This window comes from Gigantopelta aegis, chromosome 6 (assembly GCF_016097555.1).
Source record: "Gigantopelta aegis isolate Gae_Host chromosome 6, Gae_host_genome, whole genome shotgun sequence".
NCBI lineage: Eukaryota > Metazoa > Mollusca > Gastropoda > Neomphalida > Peltospiridae > Gigantopelta > Gigantopelta aegis.
In genome coordinates this window covers 67,993,281-68,019,862 of record NC_054704.1, presented here as the reverse complement: position 1 = coordinate 68,019,862, position 26,582 = coordinate 67,993,281, and the positions used below count along the sequence as shown (strand labels likewise).

Here is a 26,582-nt window from a genome sequence, read left to right as displayed (position 1 = left end):
TTTTCCAGTAGTAGCAAGGAATCTTTTATATGCAACATCCCACAAAGGATAATGTACTGCTTTTGGCAAAATGAATAGATCTGATATACATTATCAGCCAACATTTAACATTTGTACGTTTGAAATAGGTCTACATTCAACAAAATAACCTTTGTCACATTTATTTGCTGCAAAGGTTACTTTTTAAACATTGCTGTAGACAGTTGCCGTCGGTGGACCATTTCACCAACGGCAAGATAATTAAAAAAAAAAAAAAAAAAAAAAAAAATGCTGTGGGCGACAAATTTTTAAGTTCGAGCCCTGTATATTCCAGTTGTTTACTGGTTGAAATGAGCAACAGCCCAATAGGTGCACAATCTTAGTAATATAAACCTGTACAAATAACGTTCACTGGTACTTGTAGTAGTTTAACAAGTTGTTCCTACATGTGAGGTTTCATGGTCCTGTATGCATCCGAATGCAAGATATGGTCTACACAAGGATTTACTGTTATGTAGAGTAGACAGTGAAAAGTAGGTCACAGTGACCTAGTAATAGTATGCAACTCCCGAGTCATCACAAGTTGTTCCTACATGTGAGGTTTGATGGTCCTGTATGCATCTGTATGCATATATGGTCCGGACAAGAAAAAGTTATGACGGACAACGCCATACCATAATATGACTCATCATAGACAGGCGTATAAAAATAAAACAAATGCAATCAGTATTTTAAAATGTTTAATAGGCATGTACAAAGCAGCCAGATATGAGCGTCAACAGATGTACATACATAACATGGCTGTACGAAACAAATAGCTGTACAATATAATAAGAATTCTTATATACATGTAAATACATGTAGCACACAATAATGGTCTCTTCATCATAAAAAACTTAAGGTTTTAAGCCCAGCAGTAGAGATCATTTCATACCTCAAACCTACAACACTGATAATATTGTGAGAACTTTTTAATGTCCTCTCAATGTAAAGTTGGTACTATTGAAAACAAATTTTAAAACTGTCTTGTTTTCTACACCCTCTAAATATGACAAAAGCAAGAATTGTTTGTTTTGGGGTGGGTTTGTTTGTTTTTAATTTGTTGCAATATGTGATGCGATTACCTAGTGAAAGAATAATTATTATAAATGAACCTAAATAGTGCATTAAATATTTATGTATGACAAAACAAATAGGCACATTATCTAGATTTAACCCCCCACCTTGTAAAAAAAAAATAATATTAAGACCACTCCCCCTCTAAATTTCCATGACCCTCCACACCCATAGGAACGATATCAGGAATTTGGTGGGGAGGGGGTGCACAACCCATATTTTAAACCGTATTTATATAGTGAGGACAAAAATAATAAATACATTTTTTATTTTACGGGCCTACTCTCATCAATAAAAAATAAAAACACATAACGGTAACAGAATTTAGCACAAGATAAAAAAAAAAAAGGCAAGAAATTTATTTATCAGGCAAGTAAAAGTGATAAAAATGTGACATAGGGTCCTAAACCTAAAACTCATTCCTGGCATCGACATCAAAATGACAGATAAATAAAGATGAACATTATTATTTAAAATCATACGTGGTTTGGCAGAATAGTATTTACTCAAATTATACAACAGCGATGTAGTGATATGGGCAGTATCAATTAATACAAAACACCTGAGAATAACATACATAGTAAATGTCATACTTGGTTTAAGAGAATTAGAAGCACACATCCTCGACAAAACTCCCTACCCCACCCCGACAGAATACAGAGGTAAAAAAAAAAAAAAAATAAAAAAAATAAAAAAAAAAAAAACCAGGTGAGTGAGGTGGATAAATACAAGGGCCTATATAGATTGTTCTATATTTTGATTATGGCTTAGCTACGGTCAGGGTCATGGCCAGCAAAATGAAAAGGGCACAACATTCAAGGGAGATAATTTAGAACTAAATGACATCAAGAAAACATTATTCCAAATTATTTTTCTCATGTCCAAGTGACTATTTCTCAGGTGGAACTACATTTTTTCCATTATTATTTTTTTTTTTTTTTTTTTTTAAGTGGATGGCTGGGGCAGAAAATTACAATATATGCAGATGGGAATGATTTTATAAGACCTCAGTCCATGGTCTTGTGAAATTTCTTTTAATGAACAATGAAGAAGCCCAACCCTAATAAATGGAATAATTTTCAAAATAAAACTAACAAATTTCTACAGTAAAAATATAACCTGAACATGTATTTCCCAGCCACACAATAGTACAAATATCAAATGTAACCAAAAAGCATTGGTCATCAGTAACTGCAGAAACAGATACATGATCTTAAGAAAAATAAATACTTGGTAATCTTATATTGCAACATCACTATCAAGATCTTTATGTACCACAGCAACAGAATCAAGCTTTTTGCCAATTTCATTCCACCCAATATTGTGGCATTGGTTAACAGCTTGTATGTGACCAATGGCAGTGACAGTTTGTATGAAGTAATTTGAATGTTACTGATGGCAGCGGAAATTCAACATCTGCCGTTTTTTTCTTTGGACATGTTCTTGTTTTCGGAATAAGGCAACTCTTCTTAGTCTTCTAGGAAAAAGTAATTCCCTCCCTTTTTCTGCTCAGTATCCTACAACAAATAAAAATAAATAAATAAACATATGAACTGGATAAACTCAGCTCTAATAAGGAACCGAACAAAAGAATACTGGTTCCGAGTACACAATTGCAAATGCACCCGGGGGAAGCTGAACAAAAGAATACCAGTTTCGAGTACACAATTGTAAATGCACCCGGGGGAAGCTGAACAAAAGAATACAGGTTCCCGAGTACACAATTGCAAATGCACCCGGGGGAAGCTGAACAAAAGAATACCGGTTCCGAGTACACAATTGTAAATGCACCCGGGGGAAGCTGAACAAAAGAATACCGGTTCCGAGTACACAATTGTAAATGCACCCGGGGGAAGCTGAACAAAAGAATACCGGTTCCGAGTACACAATTGTAAATGCACCCGGGGGAAGCTGAACAAAAGAATACCGGTTCCGAGTACACAATTGTAAATGCACCCGGGGGAAGCTGAACAAAAGAATACCGGTTCCGAGTACACAATTGTAAATGCACCCGGGGGAAGCTGAACAAAAGAATACCGGTTCCGAGTACACAATTACAAATGCACCCGGGGGAAGCTGAACAAAAGAATACCGGTTCCGAGTACACAATTGTAAATGCACCCGGGGGAAGCTGAACAAAAGAATACCGGTTCCGAGTACACAATTGTAAATGCACCCGGGGGAAGCTGAACAAAAGAATACCGGTTCCGAGTACACAATTGTAAATGCACCCGGGGGAAGCTGAACAAAAGAATACCGGTTCCGAGTACACAATTGTAAATGCACCCGGGGGAAGCTGAACAAAAGAATACCGGTTCCGAGTACACAATTGTAAATGCACCCGGGGGAAGCTGAACAAAAGAATACCGGTTCCGAGTACACAATTACAAATGCACCCGGGGGAAGCTGAACAAAAGAATACCGGTTCCGAGTACACAATTGTAAATGCACCCGGGGGAAGCTGAACAAAAGAATACCGGTTCCCGAGTACACAATTGCAAATGCACCCGGGGGAAGCTGAACAAAAGAATACCGGTTCCGAGTACACAATTACAAATGCACCCGGGGGAAGCTGAACAAAAGAATACCGGTTCCGAGTACACAATTACAAATGCACCCGGGGGAAGCTGAACAAAAGAATACCGGTTCCTGAGTACACAATTACAAATGCACCCGGGGGAAGCTGAACAAAAGAATACCGGTTCCTGAGTACACAATTACAAATGCACCCGGGGGAAGCTGAACAAAAGAATACCGGTTCCTGAGTACACAATTACAAATGCACCCGGGGGAAGCTGAACAAAAGAATACCGGTTCCTGAGTACACAATTACAAATGCACCCGGGGGAAGCTGAACAAAAGAATATCAGCCGCACCCACCCAAACCCCAAATACTTGCTGCTGGTGCAACACTAAAAAGGAGGACACGGAGGACTATGCCAACAAACATCAAGTCGACCAACCCGGAACAACTGCCTTGCCTGCCAGTGCCAACTACACAATTGCACGAGTCTCCCCTGCGTTGTCATGCCAAGACCAGAAGCGGTCAGGTCCTTATAAGGGCCCTACGGGCAACCTAGGGAGACACCCAGCGCCATAAAGGTCTGTAATTAACGAGCTACTCTCGATTCACTAATATCAAAACCTATATTAGCTCGGCCATTTACCTTTCGACCGACCATTCAAAATTGCGCCAAATTTCCTCAATCAAAATTGCGCACCCCTTTTCTCTTTGGCATTAACGGCTCCACTCAAAATTCCATAGCACCACCACCACCCCCATCCACCTGCTACCGATTCGATCGGGCTGCTGGTGCTCCCTTGCACCTGCCAGTGCAGGCGGTCCCTCCTTTCTCCTCCACCCACCTTTCCTGTCATGGACGGAGAAGCCGGCCAAGACCGGCTCTTGTGCCCACGACAGGCGTGCGCTACAACAGCTTGTTCTGAATGTGCACGTAAAACCCTATGACCTGACCTGACCTGATAAACTCAAGCATAGACCGATTTATGATGATAGGTAATTACATTAACTTAAGCTCTGAACTCATTTCTTGTCCATGGTCCAGCTGAACTTGGTTTGATAGTATTTAAATGGATGATAATTATGCTGTTCACGTGGATGTGGTAACTTTTTCTACCAAATTAGGCCTTTCAATTCATTTTGATTGACCTTCACTGTACTGTATAAACAGAACTTTATATTTCTCATCACTTTTTGATTGCGACTCAAAAATATTCCTCGTGAAACATTTTTCCAACAGGTTTTTAGTCAACGAAAATAGAGTAGACTAAAGTGGACACTTCACTATTCAGTTTTTTGTTGCCATTTTTCAATTAGTCGCAGATAAAGATTTTTAAACAGTTCAACTGATCAGAGATCAATGTTTAAAAACCACATATTTTAATTGGGAATGTGTAAATGTTTGTTTATCAGTGGACTTAGGTTCTGCTCAAGCTAAACATGTGACGTTATAACATTGAGCAGACATTTTTTTCAGGTGCCATCCAGACTGTATTTTGTGGTACTGAGTAAAATAATGTATGCTTAAACACATGTAAGAAATGGCTTCTTTTTTAAATTTCTCTTTTATTTTCATGCTTATAGCCAATTAAGGTTCAAGCACACTGTCCTGAGCACACACCTCAGCTATCTGGGTTGTTTGTCCACGATAGTGGTCTTACACCTACCCACGGAGTTGTTTAATTTACAATTTTTAAATGAAAACTTTGTAAACTAAAGTGTCTACTAGTCTCGACTTGCATTTATTTGAGTCATTCATGTACTCGACCAAAAATGTTCTCTAAATGATTTACCGTGACACAGCAGTGGAGAAAGTTAGTTTGTTTTGACTCCAGGGCCGTACCCTCCAGAAAATAGCATGCACATCTCAGGGTTTAATTTTTATAGTGTTTCATTTGTTTATAAAAAGTAATTAATCATTGACTAATACCAGTGGATATTAACGTAAGTAATCTACATACCTTCACAGAATTGAGTTTGTTAATTCTTGGTCGGAAGTTGTTTGGATCTCTTCTGAAGGTGATGTCCAGTGATTCCAAGAACTTGTTCATCCCATTCAACAGATTCTGGGGCCTGTAGTGGAAGTCAGAGAAGAAAAAAAAAATTCTGAATGCAAACTTTAATGTTTATAAACAATTGCATAAAGCAACCATTCAATTTCAATATCCACTTAAATCATTAGATTAAATAAGATGTAGTATTGCTCTGATGCACCAAAATCAACGTACGTGGTTTTTTTTAGCAGGTCTCTGTTTCAAAAGCTTTTTTCATATAAAAATATTATGCCAATGCTGAATGGCATTAAGCAAACGTTAGAAATTTCCAAATTATAATTGTATTTTCATTGAATTCAAAACAAATGTTTATCTGTTTGTACAATATTCTGAAAAATAAATCACATCTTCAGTATATGGTCATTTCTATTGAAATGCAAATGTATTTGGTCTCTGTTCACCATAGGACACTTTAAGAAATCTTGTTTTCATCGTTATACAAGGATTGTGTACTACAAATAAAAGTTTATTTGTTTAACACCACCACTAGAACACACAGATTAAATAATCATCATTTTAAAAATTAAATATCACTGCCACCTATCATCCATTTGATGTTTTTAAAATTTTATAATGTATTAAATAAATATAATTACGTGTTTGCTTTTGTGTTGATGGATGCATTGCCCTCAAACACAATGACCCGATCAGCCAAATATGTAGCCATGATGAAATCGTGCTCCACGACAAACGCAGTCTTTTTAGCATGCAGGATGAACCTGAAAAACAACAAACAGATGAAGTCTGAACTACAAATTTAAAATTACTTTTTCTGAACTTTAAAAACATTATGTACTGGAGAGCACAAAGATAACACATACCACATAAAGGAAGGAAGGAAATATTTTATTTACTGATGCACTCAACACATTTTATTCACAGTTATATGGCGTCAGACATATGGTTAAAGACCACAGATATATGGATATAGATTTTCGATTAGCAGCAAGGGATCTTTTATATGCACTATCCAACAGACAGGATAACACATACCACGGCCTTTGATATACCAGTCGTGGTGCATTGGCTGGAGCGCGAAATAGCCCAATGGGTCCACCGACGGGGATCGATCCCAGACCCACCGCGCATCAAGCGAACATTTTACCATTGGGCTGCGTCCCGACCCTCAATCCATATAAAGACTTTGAAAGTTGTTTTTTCCTTTTTAAAGAATAAGTAGACGACGTTAACTCTCAAACACAAACACTCTTCATCCCAGATTGATGTACAACTGAATACTAACTACTACTTTGTGAACAGCCACATTAAATATTAAAAACATCCGTAAAAAAGAAACTCCAGCTTCGTGTCATTTCAATAAGAGATGTAAATAAAACACCCACACTTCTTATTTCATCCATGATTAATCACTTCTCAAAACAGTATCCATTGATATTTCAGCTATTTTATTAAATACACTGGTTTCAAACAAACAATGCGATGGCAATCCATTTCTTTGTTACCTCTTGATGACTTTGGCGGCATGGAGACGCTGTTCGGAGTCGAGGTAGGCGGAGGGTTCATCGATGAGATACACATCGGCAGGTTTACCCAGACACAATGTCAATGCCACACGCTGCAACTCACCACCAGACAGATTCTGAACCTAAAACACAATCATACAGAACATATTAATCAAATAGTTTTTTCTTTGAAGAATACTATGATATAGGATTCTAAGGGATAGAAAAATGTATGAATTAAGCTATCAAAAGGCTCAAGAACATTATAAAATGACACCACATTCATTAAAAAACTAGATTTACAAATATTTTCTGGTCCATTTACAGGACTAATGAGCAACAAGTAATGTGCATCATTTAATTTTTTAACAATAAAAAAGTCAGTTTTTATTAAAACCAAATTCAATGGTCCACATGTAACTAGCACCTAGAATGTAATTGTGGGATCTATTTATAACTAGGTTTGGCAAATTATTTCGGCAGTAGATATTACAGCGGTGGATAAATGAGGTAAGTAAACAATATTTTATTGCTTTTCTGGTGCCCGATTATTGATTACTGTAGGATATACGATGGACATACATAAAAAAACCAAATGAACTGAGAAACATTAAAAGCAGATGCTTTTAAAGGGACATTCCTGACTTTGTTGCAATGCTATAAAGTTTCCGGCTAATAAAACCTTTTTTAATTGTTAGAATGACAATTTACTTACATTTCCTTGTCCAGAATATCTATATCTGTATATCCAATGTGTTTTTGGTCTCCCAAATGTTCGTAGTAGCTCAATATGCATTTTTGCCAAATATTTTTTCGTACGTATCAATTTATTTTTCCCTTCAACCGTCAAATAAAGTCTATTTTTAGACGGTGGATTCCCTTCGACTTGTCATGCATTTGAAGCGCATCACGTGACCTTTTTGTGACATAGAGCACATGTAAATACCATGCTGCCTGGTCATTTCGTACCCTAGTCATTTCGTACCATTGCAAAAAGTCATTTCGTACCATTGTGAGAAGTCTTTCCATACCATAGTCATTTCATACCAGTATATTAAAAAACGAATCGACCATAGCATAAAAGCAGTGTTTTTTTGTTTTGTTTTTTAAATTTACTTTGACAGTTTGAAAATCAGAACACATTATTGTACAGCATATCGTTATTGATTTACCATAACACCTGTCAACTGTTATTTCCATTTTACCTGACAAGAGCCGTATTTGGTATGTACTACTAACGGCCAACTTCAATGTTTTCTGAAATTGGCTCCAACTGACCAAAGTGTGCTTTTTTTACATTCATAATTAATAAATATGCTAATAATAATAAATAAATAAATAAATATGAACAATTTTTTTCAGTTACCAGCTGAAATGGTCGAATATTACTTATTATTACTTATTATGTTATTTGTTTAAGAAATAAACAATAACAACCACTGAAAACATTGACTACCCTATCAATTACCAAATCAGCCAATTGCTCATGTTTATTACACAATGACAATATTTTTTTTGTTTTTGCTGATTAGAAACGCCCTTAAATTAACAACAAATTTGTTTCAGTGTATGGTACGAAATGACTTGATATTTTTTTTAGGGACAAAATTAAATATTTAATGATTTATAAAGTCAGTTGCAGGTGGTGTTTGCATCTTATATACGTAATTAGATTGGGTACGATATGTCTTTCAATTTTGCAATGGTACGAAAGGACCAAACTAGGTACGAAATGACTATGGTACAAAAGAACCAAACTTCGAAATGACTATGGTACGAAAGGACCAAGGTACGAAGTGACTAGCAACCGGCCAAAACGACCAGATACCCATAAAATTGCACCATCACAGTATTATGAGTATAATGCTTGGGTTGAGGCGAGTTGACTAATGGACAAAGTTGCGATCTTTCCAACATCTATAGATCTCTATAGCTATAAGTACAAGTGACCCTAACCCTGAATGCTAGAACGATCAGAAGGCTTGCCAAGCCGAAGGCAATAGAAAAGAGACAAGATCAAAAAGTTGTTGAAGTTGAAAAAAGAAGAAGAAAAAAAAGAACATTATTATGAAATCTTGGAATTGTTATCGGCATCATTTCTACTTGTTTCTTTTAAAATGCGTCCATTCGTATCGCTTAGTTTAACGGGAAAAAAAATTGTAATACTACTGACTTGTAGGAAACAAATGGAAAGTCGTTGGTAATCAATGCAAAACGTCAATATTAAAAAATAAATAACATTAAAAATGTGCTTTCCATACGGTTCGTCCACTGGACAATTCGTCCACTCGATGACTGCATTTTTTTCATACATATTAATAGTTATTTCTTTGACATTGTAATCATTTCTTAACATTATTTTGTGGTATACTATAACCAAAAAAGTAAAATAGAGTTAGAATTCAACATTAATATCCATTTTTTATTAACTGTTTGTATCCATTATCATGCCTCGGACGATTCGTCCACTCGCTCGTACATTATCTCGCATGTCACGATGTGGTAAATAGGTAATGCAAGCCTCCGCGTCGGAAGACTTTATTACCCACCCCCCATGTCATGTTCTCCTTCAATGGCGTACATTATATCCACTGTACCCTCCCTCGTCACATGTTATCCCCATATGCCTAATAACCTCGAAATAAAATAAAAACTTGTTGTCTTCAATTCCAATATAATTAAATGTACATTAAAAAACAATTCAACAAAACAAATGTCATTCAAACAAAGCGTGTTGTTTTAGACGCGACTTGATTGAACTTTCCGGATCTCGTTTCACGGACTGCGATTTTGTGTTTCCGTTGACTGGTGATCGCATTGAGTCAGTTTTGTCGGAATTGAACGAAAGGATCGGCGATCTCCGTAAACACACCCCCCCCCAAAAAAAACGCGCACGTACTGAAATGTGCATCTGCTAGATCTGGGAATTTTCTTGGATTGAATCATTGCTAAAACTAGGTTGTAGAATCGAACTTTTTGTTGAACTTTGGAGTAATCATCTATCAACAATCGGAGAAGTTGGGTAATAACCCCTACCCACCCCCCTATGAAAATCTCAACGGATTTACATGATTTGGAAAAACTACCCTTAGAGACCCAGAAAAATCGGAAAATCCGGCATATGCCGGAAAACTTTCACCCATGGAAATGTACTGGGGAAATAAAAACCCAGTGGACGAATCGTCCGGAACTGATTTTTTGTAGTGGACGAATCGTCTCGAGTTCCTCAGTGGACGAATTTTCAGTGGACGAATTGTCCGTGGACAAATTGTCCAGTGGACGAATCGACTGCATCCCAAAAACGTGTACTCACCGAAGCCATGTTGAATATTGCATTGTGGGAAATTTGTGTTCTAGTCATCACTGCGACCTCTGACCTTCACCTTTCCGCGAGGATTTCAAATAATCGTGTCATGGGGAATCCCAAAAGTATTGTTCTATGTAAGTATTTCAATTTCGCACTTTTCATTGATTTTTTTACACAAATGTATTACAGGTGAGTTTACTAATCCATATTACTGTCTATTTTTATTAGCTTTAAAGTCAGGAATGTCCCTTTAACTCTTTCACCACGACAGGCCGGTATACCGGCTTGCGATACCAGTGCCTCTCACCACGACAGGCCGGTTTAGCGGCTTGTAACACCTGTTCATATTTGGCGCTGAGTGACGCGTCAATATTATAATTAGACAAAATCTCGCGCGACCATAGCTGCCATGTGACACACTGTAATGGCTGCGCCCATGTTCTAGCGAATTTTGAATGAGTTTTTCCATGTTTATACTGATATTCTGACTGTAATTAAACATGAACCGAGGTGACGAAATTTCGTCTGTTGAAAACAATGGTTGCGATTCAGATGACGAGTTTTCCGATGATGAAATGTGGGATATTATGGACTTTGGTGCATTTGATTTAATCGAGATTGGCGATCGTGAACGAAATGTCATTAAACATGGCAATTTAGAAGAAAATGATACCGACGACGAGTTACAAGATGACTTGCCACTGTTTTACCACGTGCCTGAGTTTACCTGGACACACGAGCCATATTCGGTTACCTGCAGATCAACGTTTACTAAAAATCCGGGGCCCGTAAAAGTGTTCGACGTCAACACAAACGCCATAGAGTACTTTTCGCTATTTTATTCCAATACAGTGTATGGAAAAATTGTGTAATTTACCAACATGAATGCCAAAAAAAAGCGTGATACAGATCCTGCTAACAACAAAGGTGTGTGGTATGATATTTCTGTTGATGAAATGAAAGCTTAATTTTGCAAAAGCATTGTAAATATATATTTTAAAATTATAACTGGAATGTTAATTAATTAATTATCCAACAAGAAAAACATTTGTACTGGGTTTTTTTTTAAATTACCAGTCCTACCTACTCAAATAGGCGAGTAATATGCATAGTTTACCTGTAATTACCAGATTTATACCTGTTGAATCTAACATTTTTAAAGTATTATTTTTTTATCTAGACAGCCGTCCATTCACCTTTCTGGAAATGTATAGCCTATAACTAAAATTAATGATAAAACAAGTAGTTTTATCCTTTAACAAACATGATCATAAATCTGCTATTTAAACTCAGTGTGCAGGGAAGGTCAAGACTGTAAAACTTAGTGGTGAAAGAGTTAATGTAGATGCCCCAAAATTCACTGGAAAATCAAATTCTTATTTAAATCATTATTAATCAAGCTACTGTCCACAATAGTTGCACAAAAAACAAGTCCAAGCCACCTGGTCAAATACCCACTACATAAGTTAGGTTAAAACAGTGAAGGAAGGAAGGAAATGGTTTATTTAACGACACACTCAACACAGTTTATTTACGGTTATATGGCATCGGACATATGGTTAAGGACCACACAGATACTGAGGGAGGAAACCTGCTGTCACCACTTCATGGACTACTCTAAAACAGTGAATGAAATAAGCATGTCCCAACCTCTTGGTCAATGATGTTGTCAATATCGAGAGGTTTCATGACGTCAGTAACAAACTGCGGGTGGATGTACGCGTCACGAATCTTCTCGTGCAGTAACTGTCGGACTGTGCCCAGGTGTTTCGGACTGATCTTCTGCGGCTTGTAGCTGACATTTAACACGGGTGTGGATCCTACAACATTAATAACACAATACAGTATGTGCTGAGACGCAAGACACAAACCACTGAAAACCCTGTAGTAGTGAAACAAAGCTCATTTTTTAGCATTACATAACAAATTAAGTAGTGAAAGTATGCAAATGGAAAGCTGAAAATACATTAAAAGCTGAAACATGCCCACTACCTGTCAAATTTACAGTTAACAAAAGACAGATTCCTAAAGCTGTATATCACACAAACTACCATTTAAAACTTATCATCAAATAAATTACATTTCAACCTTCCCTTAAAACATTAATTACATTTAAGAGGAAAATAAAGATTGGCCTGAAATCTACAATCATTTCACTTTTGTTGAGGTCAGGTCAAGTTGAAAACAAATGTGCAATACAAGAACACTATGTATTAATCTAAAGTTTTGGAATTATTTGTCGCTAACGAAGACTGACCTCCTGCATCAGGTTTCAGCTTCCCAGCAAGCATTCGGATGAAGGTTGTCTTCCCCGTCCCATTCTCGCCGAGAAGCACAACAATCTCAGAGTCTGTAAACTGACCTGCGTCAACATTCAACTCAAATTCACCTGCAGACAATGGAGAATTACAGAAATAACAACATCAAGAAGACTAAAGAGAATGAATGAATGAATGAATGAATGGCTTAATGATACCAATACAAAAACAGATATCGGCTATTGGGCGTCAACCAAAGAGTGCCAACAGATTTCTTAAAATGTACACTGGGATGAAAGGCAAGGAAATTAGTTTTATGACACATTTATCATATTTTAAAGTGGTTATATAGTTATCTTAACACTTGTTCAAAATGGACAGAAAACCACATGTCACCGAACAGGCTTCTCCTATGAAAATTGCTTTACACATTAAATATGGCTAACATAGGTGTTACTTCAATACTTTTTCAAAATACTAGGAGATGGACCTCCCCTTCCTTCATATCACCAAAAGGGCTTCTATCAAAAACAGCATCTGGATAAAAACATAATTCATACAGATGTAAAGTAACTAACTTTATTGGGTCATCAAACACCGAGAATATTAAATGATCAGGACATTATCTCACCAACATTTGTGCCTTTTACATAAAAATACACCCATTCACATACCAAGCACTTCAGTATTAGTTGAAAATTTGAAAATTACTTATCATTCTTACCCAATCTCTTCATCATCTTGGGGTACTCGTATCGACACATTCGTTTGATTTCATCTTCAAGTGCTGTTTCAGCAACTTTGAATGTCAGTGAGGTTTCTCGAAATCTCAAGTTTTCTGTCGGCACAAATCCATCCAGAAAGATGTTGATACCTGAAATAAAGTTGCATCTTGTTAGTTATTCATCTAACAGAGGCCATTTCCATTAAAGATATATTTAAATATAGATTTTTTAAAAAGCTTTAATCCGTTTTATCTGAAGCCTACACAGAGTTGCTAAAATAGTTAAATTATTAGTCTCATAAGGACTCTTTTATTTTGAGAGTAAATTTTCCAGCTACTTTTCAATTTCTAACATTGGCTTCACAATTCACAAAATTAGTTTCGAGCAATGGTATGTGCCGTCTTTGTCATGAACATGCCTGTTCCAGTTAATCTCAACTAAATTTATATCTGAAGCCTCATATATCAGTAGTTGTCAACAATTATTTCAGAATGTGAACAGCTTTTTTTAATCATTGGCTTCCAAAATACATTTAACGTTTAACAATAATAACTGTTTCTACAGTGGGAATAAAAACATTTGGTAATTAATTTCACTAGAGACAGACAGCACCATTATTTGACTGGTCTCTTTTTTTTTTAAAGCGATTGTACTGAATGCTGTACAATAAGAGAATGAGAAAAGCCACACCCACTCACCTTCTCTAACACTGAAGGGCATGGTGACCACCCCGTAGGCTCCCGGCACACCGTACAGACAGCAGATGAAGTCAGACAGGTAGTCGAGTACAGACAGATCGTGCTCCACAACGATGATATAACGATCCGCAGTGATCAGGCCACGGATGCCCTGGGCGGCCTTCAACCTCTGTTTCACGTCAAGGTAACTGGAGGGTTCATCAAACATAAATCTGAAGAGACAAGGCAAAGTTAAAAGTTTTTTAAGGATTAAACTGTTTGAATTACATGAAATTTAGAGACGAGTAATAATATCACTGCGTTCTCATATGCACTTCTTGAAATTTATCACAAAAAATCTTCAGAACAAACCATTGGTCTCACTAACAGTTTTTACTCTGCCCCTTATTTACTGAGATAGAAAGAAAGAAATGTTTTATTTAACGACGCACTCAACACATTTTATTTACGGTTATATGGCGTCAGACATATGGTTAAGGACCACACATATTCTAAGAGGAAACCCGATGTCGCCACTACATGGGCTACTCTTCCGATTGGCAGCAAGGGCTCTTTTATTTGCGCTTCCCACAGGCAGGATAGCACAAACCATGGCCTTTGTTGAACCAGTTATGGATCACTGGTCGGTGCAAGTGGTTTACACCTACCCATTGAGCCTTGCGGAGCACTCACTCAGGGTTTGGAGTCGGTATCTGGATTAAAAATCCCATGCCTCGACTGGGATCCGAACCCAGTACCTACCAGCCTGTAGACCGATGGCCTGCCACGACGCCACCGAGGCCGGTATTTATTTACTGAGAGTATATTACAAAAATACGCAGAATTCCTAATTTTCAAGAAAGATAATTTTTAAAATTTAAGCTTTAATCTGTTATCTGAAGCCTACACACTTGCTAAAATAGTTAAATTATTAGTCTAACAAGGACTCTTAACTTCAAGACTAAATTCTCCAGCTACTGCTCAATTTCTAACATTGGCTTCCAATCCACAAAATTACGTTTGAGCATTAATGTGCTGTTCATTTTTATCTCTCCTTAAATTTATATCTGAAGCCTCATATATCGGTTGTTGTCAACAATTATTTCAGAATGTGAACAGCTTTTTTTTAATCACTGGCTTCAAAAAGGTATTACAATCTTATAAAATAAGATATTCATAATCCATTAACGATTCCTAACACTATACTAGTGGTTGATTTAGTCATCTGTGGTCATAATTACATTTTATCAAGCAGAGTTTAATGTGTTTGAAATATTTTATTAAACGAGTTTCTGACCTATTCTTTTAATACCTACATTATTCACAAAACACTAGACATTCTAAATTCTCATTATAACCTATGGTAAGTGGGGATACCATAATCTAGAAGCCCTGTACACCTGTCACTTACATATCGGCTTGCTGTACACATACAATGGCAATAGCAAATCTTTGTAATTCGCCTCCAGATAAATCTTCCACATTTCGGTCTTTTACATTGATCAGATCTATAAAAAAAAAAAAATGGGATACATAAAATGTTTCAGATCAAACAATCACTGTCTGCCTTAGCAGAACAACAATTAATTTTTTTACTTGATTCAACACTTAATTAAAAAAAATCATCCAAAAACTGTAAAAAAAAAAACAACAAAACATATTCTTGTAACCGATAATCAATATGAACATGTATGACAATTATATAAAATCTATTTTCTGATGCTTAACCAGTTAGCTTAAAGAAATAGAAATATTTTACAAATATAACCATGTCGTTTCTTGCTGGATGATTACAATTCAGATATTAATCAAGCATCGAATTTGGCAAAGAGGGCTAGGCCATTTAGCATAGACCAATAGATAATTTTTCGGAGCATTAGGGCCAAAAGGCAAACTTCAACAAGTGTCTTAATACAACACAACAGCACCCATTCAAAATAAACAAGCATTTTGAGAGTACTGCTAAAGCAATACATGTCCCCTACCAGGCACAACCATTTTTCTTATCTACTAAACTCAAGGGCCATAACTGTAACAGTACATGATAAAAATATACACAAAATTTTAGGTAAATATCTCAAGGCCGCCTGAAAAAAGTTGGGAAAACAAATTTTGACATTGCCTATGCAATGTTTCTGCCAGAAAGATATTTTTAGGTATGGCACTATGGAACTGAATGCAACCAGTCAACAGGGGGTATTGGGGGGGGCCTCCCCAAGAAAATGGGTTAGGGTTAAGAAAAATGATAAGAGTAATGAATTTTGTCAAAAGGTTAACTTTTAAAAAAAATTGCAAAAACATTTGGGTGTGACACCATACCCGTTTTACCCTCTGGTAAAACTCCTGCTACGTGGGTCATAACTCCGTTAAAAAAATTGGTAAATAGCCAAAGTCAAACTTGATCTGTAACAGCACATGATAAACATATATACAAAATTTCAGCTCAATATCTCAAGGCAAATTAATTGACAGACAGACGGATGGAGATGAAACCAGACTAATAAATGTAAAGTAAAGTTCATTTTATTTAATGACATCACTAGAGCACACTGATTTTTTATCGTATCATCGCCTATTGGACGTCAAAAATATATGGTCATTCTGACACTGTTTTTAGAGGAAAGCCGCTGTCACCACATAAGCACTCTTTTACAACAGGCAGCAAGGGATCTTTTATTTGCGCTTCTCACAGGCAGGATAGCACAAACCATGGCCTCTGTTGAACCAGTTATGGATCACTGGTCGGTGCAAGTGGTTTACACCTAACCATTGAGCCTTGCGAAGCACTCACTCAGGGTTTGGAGTCGGCATCTGGATTAAAAATCCCATGCCTCGACTGGGATCCAAACCCAGTACCTACCAGCATGTAGACCGATGGCATAACCACGACGACACCGATCTAATAAATGTGAACCATTTCCTGTTTTTGTTTCCTGTTAGAGGATGATCACCAGTTACTACTATGCAAAATAAGGCATGGCCAGACTTTTAATTTCCAGGCTACTGGAGCACATGACTAGGCATTGTGGTAACATGCTCCTGTTAAATTAGGAGTCCTGTATTAATACATACCCAGCTGTTTGCAAATCTGGTCCTGTACACCCCTTTCATCTTTCCTGTCGAGAATACTTTGTACAGAACCCTGAAACAAAACAGTACTTTTATTAAGTGCCAGTTGTACATGTTGAAACAAAAACAGCAGTTTTATTACGGGCCAGCTGTTCTAGCTGAAACAAAACAGCAGTTTTATCAAGCCAGTTGTGCCTGTTAAAACAAAAACATTAACTATTACCATGGTAATTAATTGTTAGTTTGTGTGAATCTAAAGTTGCATAAACGATAGAATGACTGTGTAAAATATTGTGCCCAAACTTGATGATAACAACCAAGGGTGAAAAGAACAAGAGACACAACTCTTCTCAGAACTAACCTTGACAGCCTTTGGAATCTGATCAACATACTGGGGTTTGATAAGTGCTTTCAGATCATCCTCTAGGATTTTTGTGAAATAGTTCTGCAGCTCAGAGCCTCGAAAGTATGTCAGAATCTCTGTCCAGTCGGGCGGATCCTGAAAACAAAAAAAACAAAAAACTGATTCGAGCTTTCCCCATTTCCAAACTAATCTGCCTACTAAATCTATTCAGGATTTCCAATAACAAATCACTTAAGAAGTCTGGTAAACAATTTAAGTTTAAACCCTGGTGTTAAAAGCGTAAATAAAAAAATTGAAAAAAATGACAATTTCAAAAGGTTGTAAAAGCAGCTAACAATTCATTAATTTCACAACATGCGGTGGTATCAGCTCATCTTAGTAAATACAATATTAACAACAGCCCTCAAAATCCAGATCATTGTGCAATTGCAATTTAGTACAAAAGATTAATTTAAATACCAGATAATCAGACAAATAATGCTGCAGATCAACTTTGCAACAGCTTTTTTGGCAAGAGCCCTGATTAATTCCGTCATGAATTTTCAAGGGCTGTAACCACAAGATGACATCATTATTACATTGTATTTATTTACACATTATTAAGGTTGTTAAAAAAAAAATTAATGTTTTATTTAATGACGCATTCAACACATTTTATTTACGATTAAATAGCATCAGACATATGGTTAAAGACCACACAGATATAGAAAGAGGAAACCTGCTGTTGTCACTTCATGGGCTACTCTATTCAATTACCAGCAAGGGATCTTTTATATGCACCATCCCACAGACAGGGTAGTACATACCACAGCCTTTGATATACCAGTTGCGGTGCACTGGCTGGAACGAGAAGCAGCCCAATGGGCCCACCGACAGGGATCGATCCCACATCGACCGAGCACTGTAACACTGGGCTACGCGCCCCCCCACCCCCCGAGTTGTAACTACCTTGAAGCGTCCCAGGTTTGGTTTCTGTTTGCCAGCTAGTATCTTGAGCGCAGTAGACTTGCCAATTCCATTGGTCCCGACAAGTCCAAGCACTTCACCTGGACGAGGAATGGGGAGTCTGGATAAAATAAATACACAAATTAATATCAGTTTGCAAACATTAGGTTAGTGTTAATACAAATAAAACATATTGACTGGGGTGTCATTAAACATACATTCATTTATTAATTTACTACTAAACAAGACTATAGCAAAAATCTTTTAATTCACCTTTATTTCCTTGAAAATGTTTTATTTGTTAAAATTCTGGGTGTTGTTATTATTTAACTAGCCACAATGACTCACATGTCACATGCTGAACAGTGAAAACATCTAATCAAGCCATGTAACTGCATATCTTTACAATATTTTCCTGTGCAACTTAAAAACATTTCAACCAATTAAGTTAATTTATATTTGCTAACAATTTTTTACTTCGCTTTGGTATCATTTATGAATCCATATATCATTTATGAATCCACAGAGGTGAAAGTTTAACGAATATCCCTTGGTAAAAATGTATACCAAATATTAAAGTAATCCATGAAAGGATTCAGAACTAAATTCTAAATGATCATCATTCTGCCCTAAGATCACATTCATGGGGCTGGACGTATGCAATTGAAAGATCATAGTGGAAAGAACTACCTGTGAAGTTTAAATGAGTTGGCACTGTAACGATGAGTTGTCTCCTTCTCCAGATTACTGGGTAAATTAATTATACTGATAGCCTCAAAGGGACATTTCTGAAATAAGAAAAACAATTTGCTACATTATAAACTGCAGGCATTTAAACTATTACAGTTAAAAGTACAGTAACTGTGGTATACAACTACAAAGAAAATGTGAAAGCTGTTTAGAAAAAAACTACTTATTTCAATTGATTAATAAATTTGTAACATCTTGAAAACATGTACAGACCGTTAAGAATATACTAAATTTAAGCCATTACCTTAGAACATATACCACATCCGATACACAATTCTTCAGAAATAAATGCTATTTTATCTGTGGGTGACACTTCTATACAAAGTTTACCTGAAAAAAACACAAAAAAGACGTTCACACAATATAATTAAGAGATGCAGCTGACCTTGCAGTCACACAATATATTAAAAACATGATTTTAAACTCAGACAATTATTGTCACATTAAACATTATTCATTATGAACTGAATCATGAAATCACATATGTTCTCCTGGGTTTTTTTTTTTTTTTAATTTGAATGGGCCAAATTTTGCTAAAATACCAATATAGTAGAAAAAATTTACACTTCAAACCACCTTGTTATCATAATTAAAAATAAAAAAGGATGTCAACAACTATGTATATGTTAAATGTAGTATGTTGGTGAATAAAAAAGGTGTAAAATCTTTTACCCATCCTAACAACCGGACATGACTTCTTACACTCCTGTCGACATTTCTTAGGTTTACATTTGTCAGTACTAACAATGGCAATACGAGTAAGTCTGTCATTATCCTCAGTACTCTTGTCCTTTCTTCGCGACATGCCTGAAAAAACAACTTTAAAAAATTCATATTGGTTCAGCAGCATAAAGAACATTTTATCATAATAATAGGTTTCCAGCAGTGTTGTTGCTGGGTGAAAATTAAAAGGAGGGTGGCTGTGCAAACCCCAACCCATCCTTTCCCACCCACAATAAAAAAGCTTAGTTGCCATATATCAGCGTGTGTTGGGACTTCTTTATGGAAAGACCTACCCCATATTTTTCCAAAGTACATAAAAAAGGGACATATGATGTACAAGCTAACTGAGCATCTTTTATGTAGTGTTAGATGAACTAGAGGATATTGTTGGAAAACGGGAAGTCTGAAAATTTTCCATAGCTTACGACAGTTACTGCAATGTAATTTAACATTATTCTTAACAGCCTCTATGGTGTCCTATACCCGTATCCATTTGTATGTTTTGTAAACACAATAAAAGTTATATTTTATTTAAGCAATGAAAATATTTTAATTTTATTGTTTCGGCAATCTCCAAATAAAAAGAAAATTATTTGGTGTCAAATTTGTCACATGATCAGAACAGTCAATCTGTATTTTGTGTCCAGAAATTACTATTGTCTGATATTGTCCTCAGTTGCAGATTTAATTGACGATTTTTACTTACTGTCATTTGTTTATTCAGCAATTCCTAATAAAATATTAGAAACTTTCTTTTTTCGTTTAGGGATATCACTGCTTATAAAAACGAAGTGGCAGTGTTCATCATTAAAATAATTTATCTTGGGTTCCAAATATGAAATAATATATACACCACCTAAGTTACAAAATTACCATTATCCATAATATCCACGTCATAAACCTATTTGATATTTATCATTATTAAAGAGTTTGTTTTGTTAATGACACCTTTGAAGCACACTGATTTATTAATCTGACATCGGCTATTGGAAGTTAAACTTTGGTAACCCGCTACAGTTCCTAATGCAGAAAGGGATCTTTTATATGCACCTTCCCCACAGACAGGACAGCACATACCACGGCCTTTGACCAGTTATGGTGCACTGGTTGCAGGACTTGACCATAGGAATTTTTATCTCCGACAGCAATAAAAAAAAATCAAATTGCCGTTTGTGAAGGCGCCCACCAATGGCAATTTTGAATATGCCGACAGCAAATTTTGCAAACAGACTTTTGCTGCAAATAAACTTGGCTGAAAGGTTATTTTTCTGTATGTACATGTAGTCAAATTTCTTCAATTTATGTCAATAAACTTCAATAAACAAGAATTTATTATAAATAGAATCATGGACTACTAGCATAAGCTAACATTTGTCCCGTAATCTGGTGTTTCTGAGACAAGTTGCCCAAGTTTTCGATGAATATGACATGAAAAATTGTTTTATGGATGACATTAAATTGTATACAGTGTTCTCCCGGGGTGAAAATTAAGAGAGGATGGTTGTGCAGACCCCACTCCACCATTTAACAAAAAAACACCGAAAAGCAAAAAAGAAACAAAGGGAAAAAAAGGACCGTTTGGTTACCGTATATCGTTATGTGTTGGTCAACTTTGTGGAAATACCTAGATTGCTTATTTTGCCCCTCGGTATCTGGTACTGAAAGTTGGTACAGTGTAAAGCTTCCTTACCTTTTGTGCACTGTTAGTTAAAACAAAGTGTTGGTCTGACATTCACGGGTATTTGTAAAATTGCTACACCGACCAGTTTTAATATTATGATTTTAATAAAGATATTTTTTAAAGCGATTTCTTATTATGGGATAAACAATTTCTGTTCTTTTTATATCTATCTTCATCAAGTAAATCGATCGCATTGATATTGACAGCTGATAAAAAGTAGTTTAGTTTTTGCAATGGCAGTGTATGTTAATTGGCACCCAAGATAAATCATTTTAATAATGAACTTTACCACTTTCAGGTGCAATTTGTTTTTAAAATTTTGATTAGCAGTTTTTCCTACTGGATGGAGACTTGATTAGCAACTATTGGAATTTGATTAGCACTATAATAAAATGAGTAAACATGAATAACACATTCTTTTCAATAATATTGCATATTACTTATACATGTATCTGTATTGTGGGCTGCTTACCCCAAAATAAAACAAGTACAGAACAGTACATGTGAAGGGTCATCACTGTCATTTGTTTACACGGCCGTATGCTCCGGAGGTCAAGGGGGACAGTTGCCTCCCCCCCCCCCCCCCCTCCACACACACACCCAGAGAATCGCACTTTGGTTTTTTTTGGCTATATAGAAAATAGCATAGAAATGTCAGGGTTTAATTTTTATAGTACAACATATTTCTGAATAATATTTGTCAATGGTTATGCTAAGCAGCTTGGTCATCTAACTTGTTCAAAGTGATTTTTTTAGTCTTTCCTGAGTTGACTTGTATGTCTGATCCAAAGTGCAATTGAAGCCCGAGAAAAATTCCCCATTTGGCTGATCATTCCAACGTATTCGGTGTTCATTTTTGTTATGAAAATTGACAATTCTTAAACGATATAGATATATATATATATATATACGTATTTTACCGGAACATTATTTGCCATGGCAATTCGAAATTAAAAACGCCAAGCTGTTAATTAGTCGATAATACTGTATGTATACGCAAACATTTTCGCGGCTAAAATAATTCGCGATCAAGCTTTCATTTTTTGCCAATAATAAAATAAAAACGACCAATATCAACTGAACTCCTTTCAATGAGTTTCATGTACGATATAATTATACTCGAGACATTCTCGCTATGCGGTCCGCGTGCCGTTAGTCTTGTCCGCATGTATGTCTGATAATACATGATGCAGAAAACTTGAAAAATCACAAACTAGACCAAATACTATTTATTAGTAGTATTCATAGGTTGCATTCAGGTTTACAAATAACGAAAGCCACAAGTATGTATCGAATATAAGAATAATCAGTGTAAAAACAACAAACTGAAATCTCGTAGTCACGAGATACCAGACGTGAGTTCAGCCAGCCGTCTGTCGCTAATGTTTGCCAGACTGTTTTTTTTACACCACAAGTTAAACCGAACGACCACTTCGACAACCGGTCAAAATAATTATCAGACATTTTGACTACTGGCTATCGCTGAACGCAGATCATGCATAGCACCGAGTGTCACTTGTAGTATAAAACCACGTGGCAGGTAATTTGACGATAAAAATAAAGTGCATGCGATGCGCTTTGTATCTATAGGCATTATTCAAAGCTAAATCGGAAATAAGTTAACGCGTAATTAAATTTGCGGAGCTATCAGCATGTTCGCAATATATTTAATTCGTGAACATAATATATTTGCGTGCACGGTAGGCTACAAGTTCAGTGTACAGGGTCAGGCCTCAGACCACAATTAATTTCGCTATATGTTTCTATATAGCCTTAGTGGCTATAACATTTTTATTAATATCAGCAGGCCCGTGAAGTTTTGTATGTACCTTTGCCTGCATGGGGGACACATACCCTGAAAAGGACAACCCCTGTTGTCCAGCTCTTTCTCCCAGCATATTGGTTTAAACAGACACACCCTCTAAACCAGGCCGGAGTACACCCATTTTACACAAAAAGCACTACTTTTGCATGGGCCGGAATTACCACAAACAAGTCTTCAATGTCAGCAAGTTACACATGTTTACAAACTACATGCTATCCCCTGTCACTTCAGTCAAACAGTTGCCACTTCATAGCTGTCTGCCATGAAATAATCACAGTCAAACAGCAGACTACTTGCGTGGTGAAACTTACGGATTTTGGACAACCAAATGGGAAGATAACTGTAATCTGAGGCCAGGTCATAGCTGCTTGCAAATTAGGTTACCACGATGACGTAGCAACTAGTACGTTACGTTACCGTTCTTGTTAAAACGTCAAACATCCTCCGCGTATTCCGACAGTATTTTCTATTTGAAATACTAACACACGCGAGAAGGTTGTACACCGAGATAAATTTTAAAAATGTTTATCATTGGCGAATCAATTACCTTGGCTGCGATCACAGAAAATCGACATCCCTAAGTGCGTTCTTCTCCTGCGATCTCAATTCAAAGATCAATTTGGTTACAAAAAACATGCATCACAAACTGCTAGTCATTGTTACAATATTGCATCGCGATCGCAAGATTTTGCGATGCGAACCCAGTCATTTTGCAGCCTGACTTTCGTTTTTTTTATAAGCAGTGATATACCCACCAATTTTATTAAAAAAAATTTTATATTAAACGTTTCTAATATTTTATAAGGAATTGCCGAATAAATAAATGACAGTAAGTAAAAATCATCAGTTACAACCAATTAAATCTGCAATTGGGGGTAAAATATCAGACATGAGTTAATGGACACAAAAGACAAGAATGACCGGGGTTTTTTGTTCTTTTTGTTTTCAGACGGAGATTGCCGAAATGATAAAAATAAAATGTTTTCATTGCTAAAATAAAATATAACGTATTGTGTGTATCAAACATACAAATGGATACTGGTATGGGACACAACAGAGGCTGTTAAAAAAAATAGTGTTAAATTAAGTTATTACATTATGGTAACTTCCATAAGCTACCAAAGTTGTTTTTTGACAGTTTCGCTTTCGGACACAACCCGGCTTGTTTCCTTTGATTTCCAGTGTGCAGACTGATCGATGTTTTTCGGTGTGAAAAAAAAAGGTGTGCATTTTGAAATAGCAAAGCCGGGTGCTATAAATTATAACAGGATGCCGATAAATAAAGAGGGGCTGCCAAACGTGAAAATGGGCAGGCCAAACACAGAAGCCAGGAGGCAAAACAGAAGGTACGCTCATGACTAAATATAGTTCCATCGCGTGGTACTAACTAAATGCCCATTAACTCCAACCAGGATCCAAAAACGCCTGTGTTAAATACTGGCAGATAATGTTCATACACATTTATAAATTTTGCCATTGGCGAGGAGCTTTACCGATGGCATTAATTTTTATCCAGCAGCACAAAAGTACCATCGGTGACGCCCTCAACAGATGGCAGTTTATATGTCACTGACAGCAATTGATGTCGTTGCCGCCATTAAGTTTGAGCCCTGTGGTTGGAATGAGAAAAACCCAACCAGTTGAATGGATCTACTGAGGTGTTTTGATCCTGCGATGCAAGCACTCAACGGACTGAGCTAGATCCAGCCTCGTTACCATTAACTAGGTATGGGTCATTTGTTTACAGGCAACAAGACATGTATACCTGAACGTAATGTTTTGATGAGATTTAGATGGAATGTGTGACATCAAACTACATAAATTTGTGCTAATCGTGATGACTATGTATTACCAGTGATGCGACTTCAAAACTTTGATTTACTAAATATTGAATTAAAATATTATTTTAGAAGCATTATGGCAAAGACTTCTGGAAGTTCAAGCATTCAGTTCATTCAGGTTTAGGTTTAGGGTTGGTGATAGCCCACTGCAAGACAACTCGGCCCGGAGTCCAGAGACGACTCGGCACATGCACAATATTGTCTATTGTTGAAAAATATTGTTGAACAAGTGTTGTTTTTTAAATTAAAGTATTCTCACAGAAATAAAAGAGTGTGTTTTTTGTTAGTTTTGAATTAGTCTCACCTTAACATAAACGTCCCGAAACGAAGTGTCATGTCGGATTGATAAATTGCTGATCCATTTATCTTTGAAGATAGTTTCCGCTGTTCGAATAATTTGTTTTTGTTCTACAATCAGTGACCTAAACATTGGAGATGATCCCAGAAAAAACATGCAAAGTTATTTATCGTTGTAACAACACTCGCGGATATAGCCTCCTGACTTCCTGCTTTTAAGAAGTAATTCCAATTGGTGAGCATGATGCCATTTTCAAATAATGTATATACCGTCCGAAATTGGTCTGCACATGTCGTAATTTTACTGCTTTGGCATATAAATACTGTATTGATTGAGAAATACTAGGATAAACTGCTACTTGAAAATCTGATTTCGACATATAGCCGCTTTCCGCAAGTATCAATGAACCCGTATCAATAACTCGGGGCGAGTTGTCTGGGCCGAGTTGTCCATGGGTCCGAGTTGTCTGGTCCCCCTATTAGGCTATGAGAATGAAAGTTATAGATTTGTGTCCATCGCCCGCATGCCGTAAAAGGTACCTTGAATCTACTATGGAAATAATAGATCAATAAAAATAATGAATAATGAAAAAAAGCCTCATGTGTTTTGAAAATTGTTCGGACGCAATTCTATAACTTTCATTCTCTTGGCCTTAGCATGCAGCTCCGAAAACTAGTAACGACGTAGAAAAACGAATATAGTCAAAAAATAAATCAAAAACGTAACAGACTACCTACATACGCAATTTTATTCTAAAATGATTTTAAAATTCAAGCCTCCGCAATATGTTCTCTTCAACATGAATGAAAACATGGCTAAATTGCTCCACAATCTTTAAAATACTATTTTTAATTACCTGTTGTCTTTAGCCCACAACAGGGCAATAAACCGTCTTCACACCTTTTGACAGAAGTTAATAAAATATGGTTTAACTCTTGCACAATCAAAGCACATGTAGAAAGTAATGGCGATTAACACATGGAACT

The 26,582-nt window shown here is 36.4% G+C and overlaps 1 protein-coding gene across 1 annotated transcript; it reads right to left on the bottom strand.

Annotated features, from left to right (window-relative positions):
- Positions 1-705: 705 nt before the first annotated feature.
- Positions 706-26,582, bottom strand: LOC121374988 (ATP-binding cassette sub-family E member 1-like). Its single transcript, XM_041502169.1, has 16 exons — positions 26,453-26,582; positions 19,901-20,035; positions 19,473-19,558; positions 19,169-19,266; positions 18,482-18,599; positions 17,531-17,668; positions 17,173-17,242; positions 15,512-15,608; positions 14,122-14,333; positions 13,423-13,572; positions 12,698-12,829; positions 12,091-12,260; positions 7,134-7,276; positions 6,267-6,389; positions 5,578-5,689; positions 706-2,612 (listed from the first exon to the last, which is right to left on the bottom strand). The coding sequence occupies exons 2-16, from the start codon at positions 20,031-20,033 to the stop codon at positions 2,565-2,567; spliced, it is 1,830 nt and encodes a 609-aa protein (XP_041358103.1). The 5' UTR covers positions 20,034-20,035; positions 26,453-26,582; the 3' UTR covers positions 706-2,564.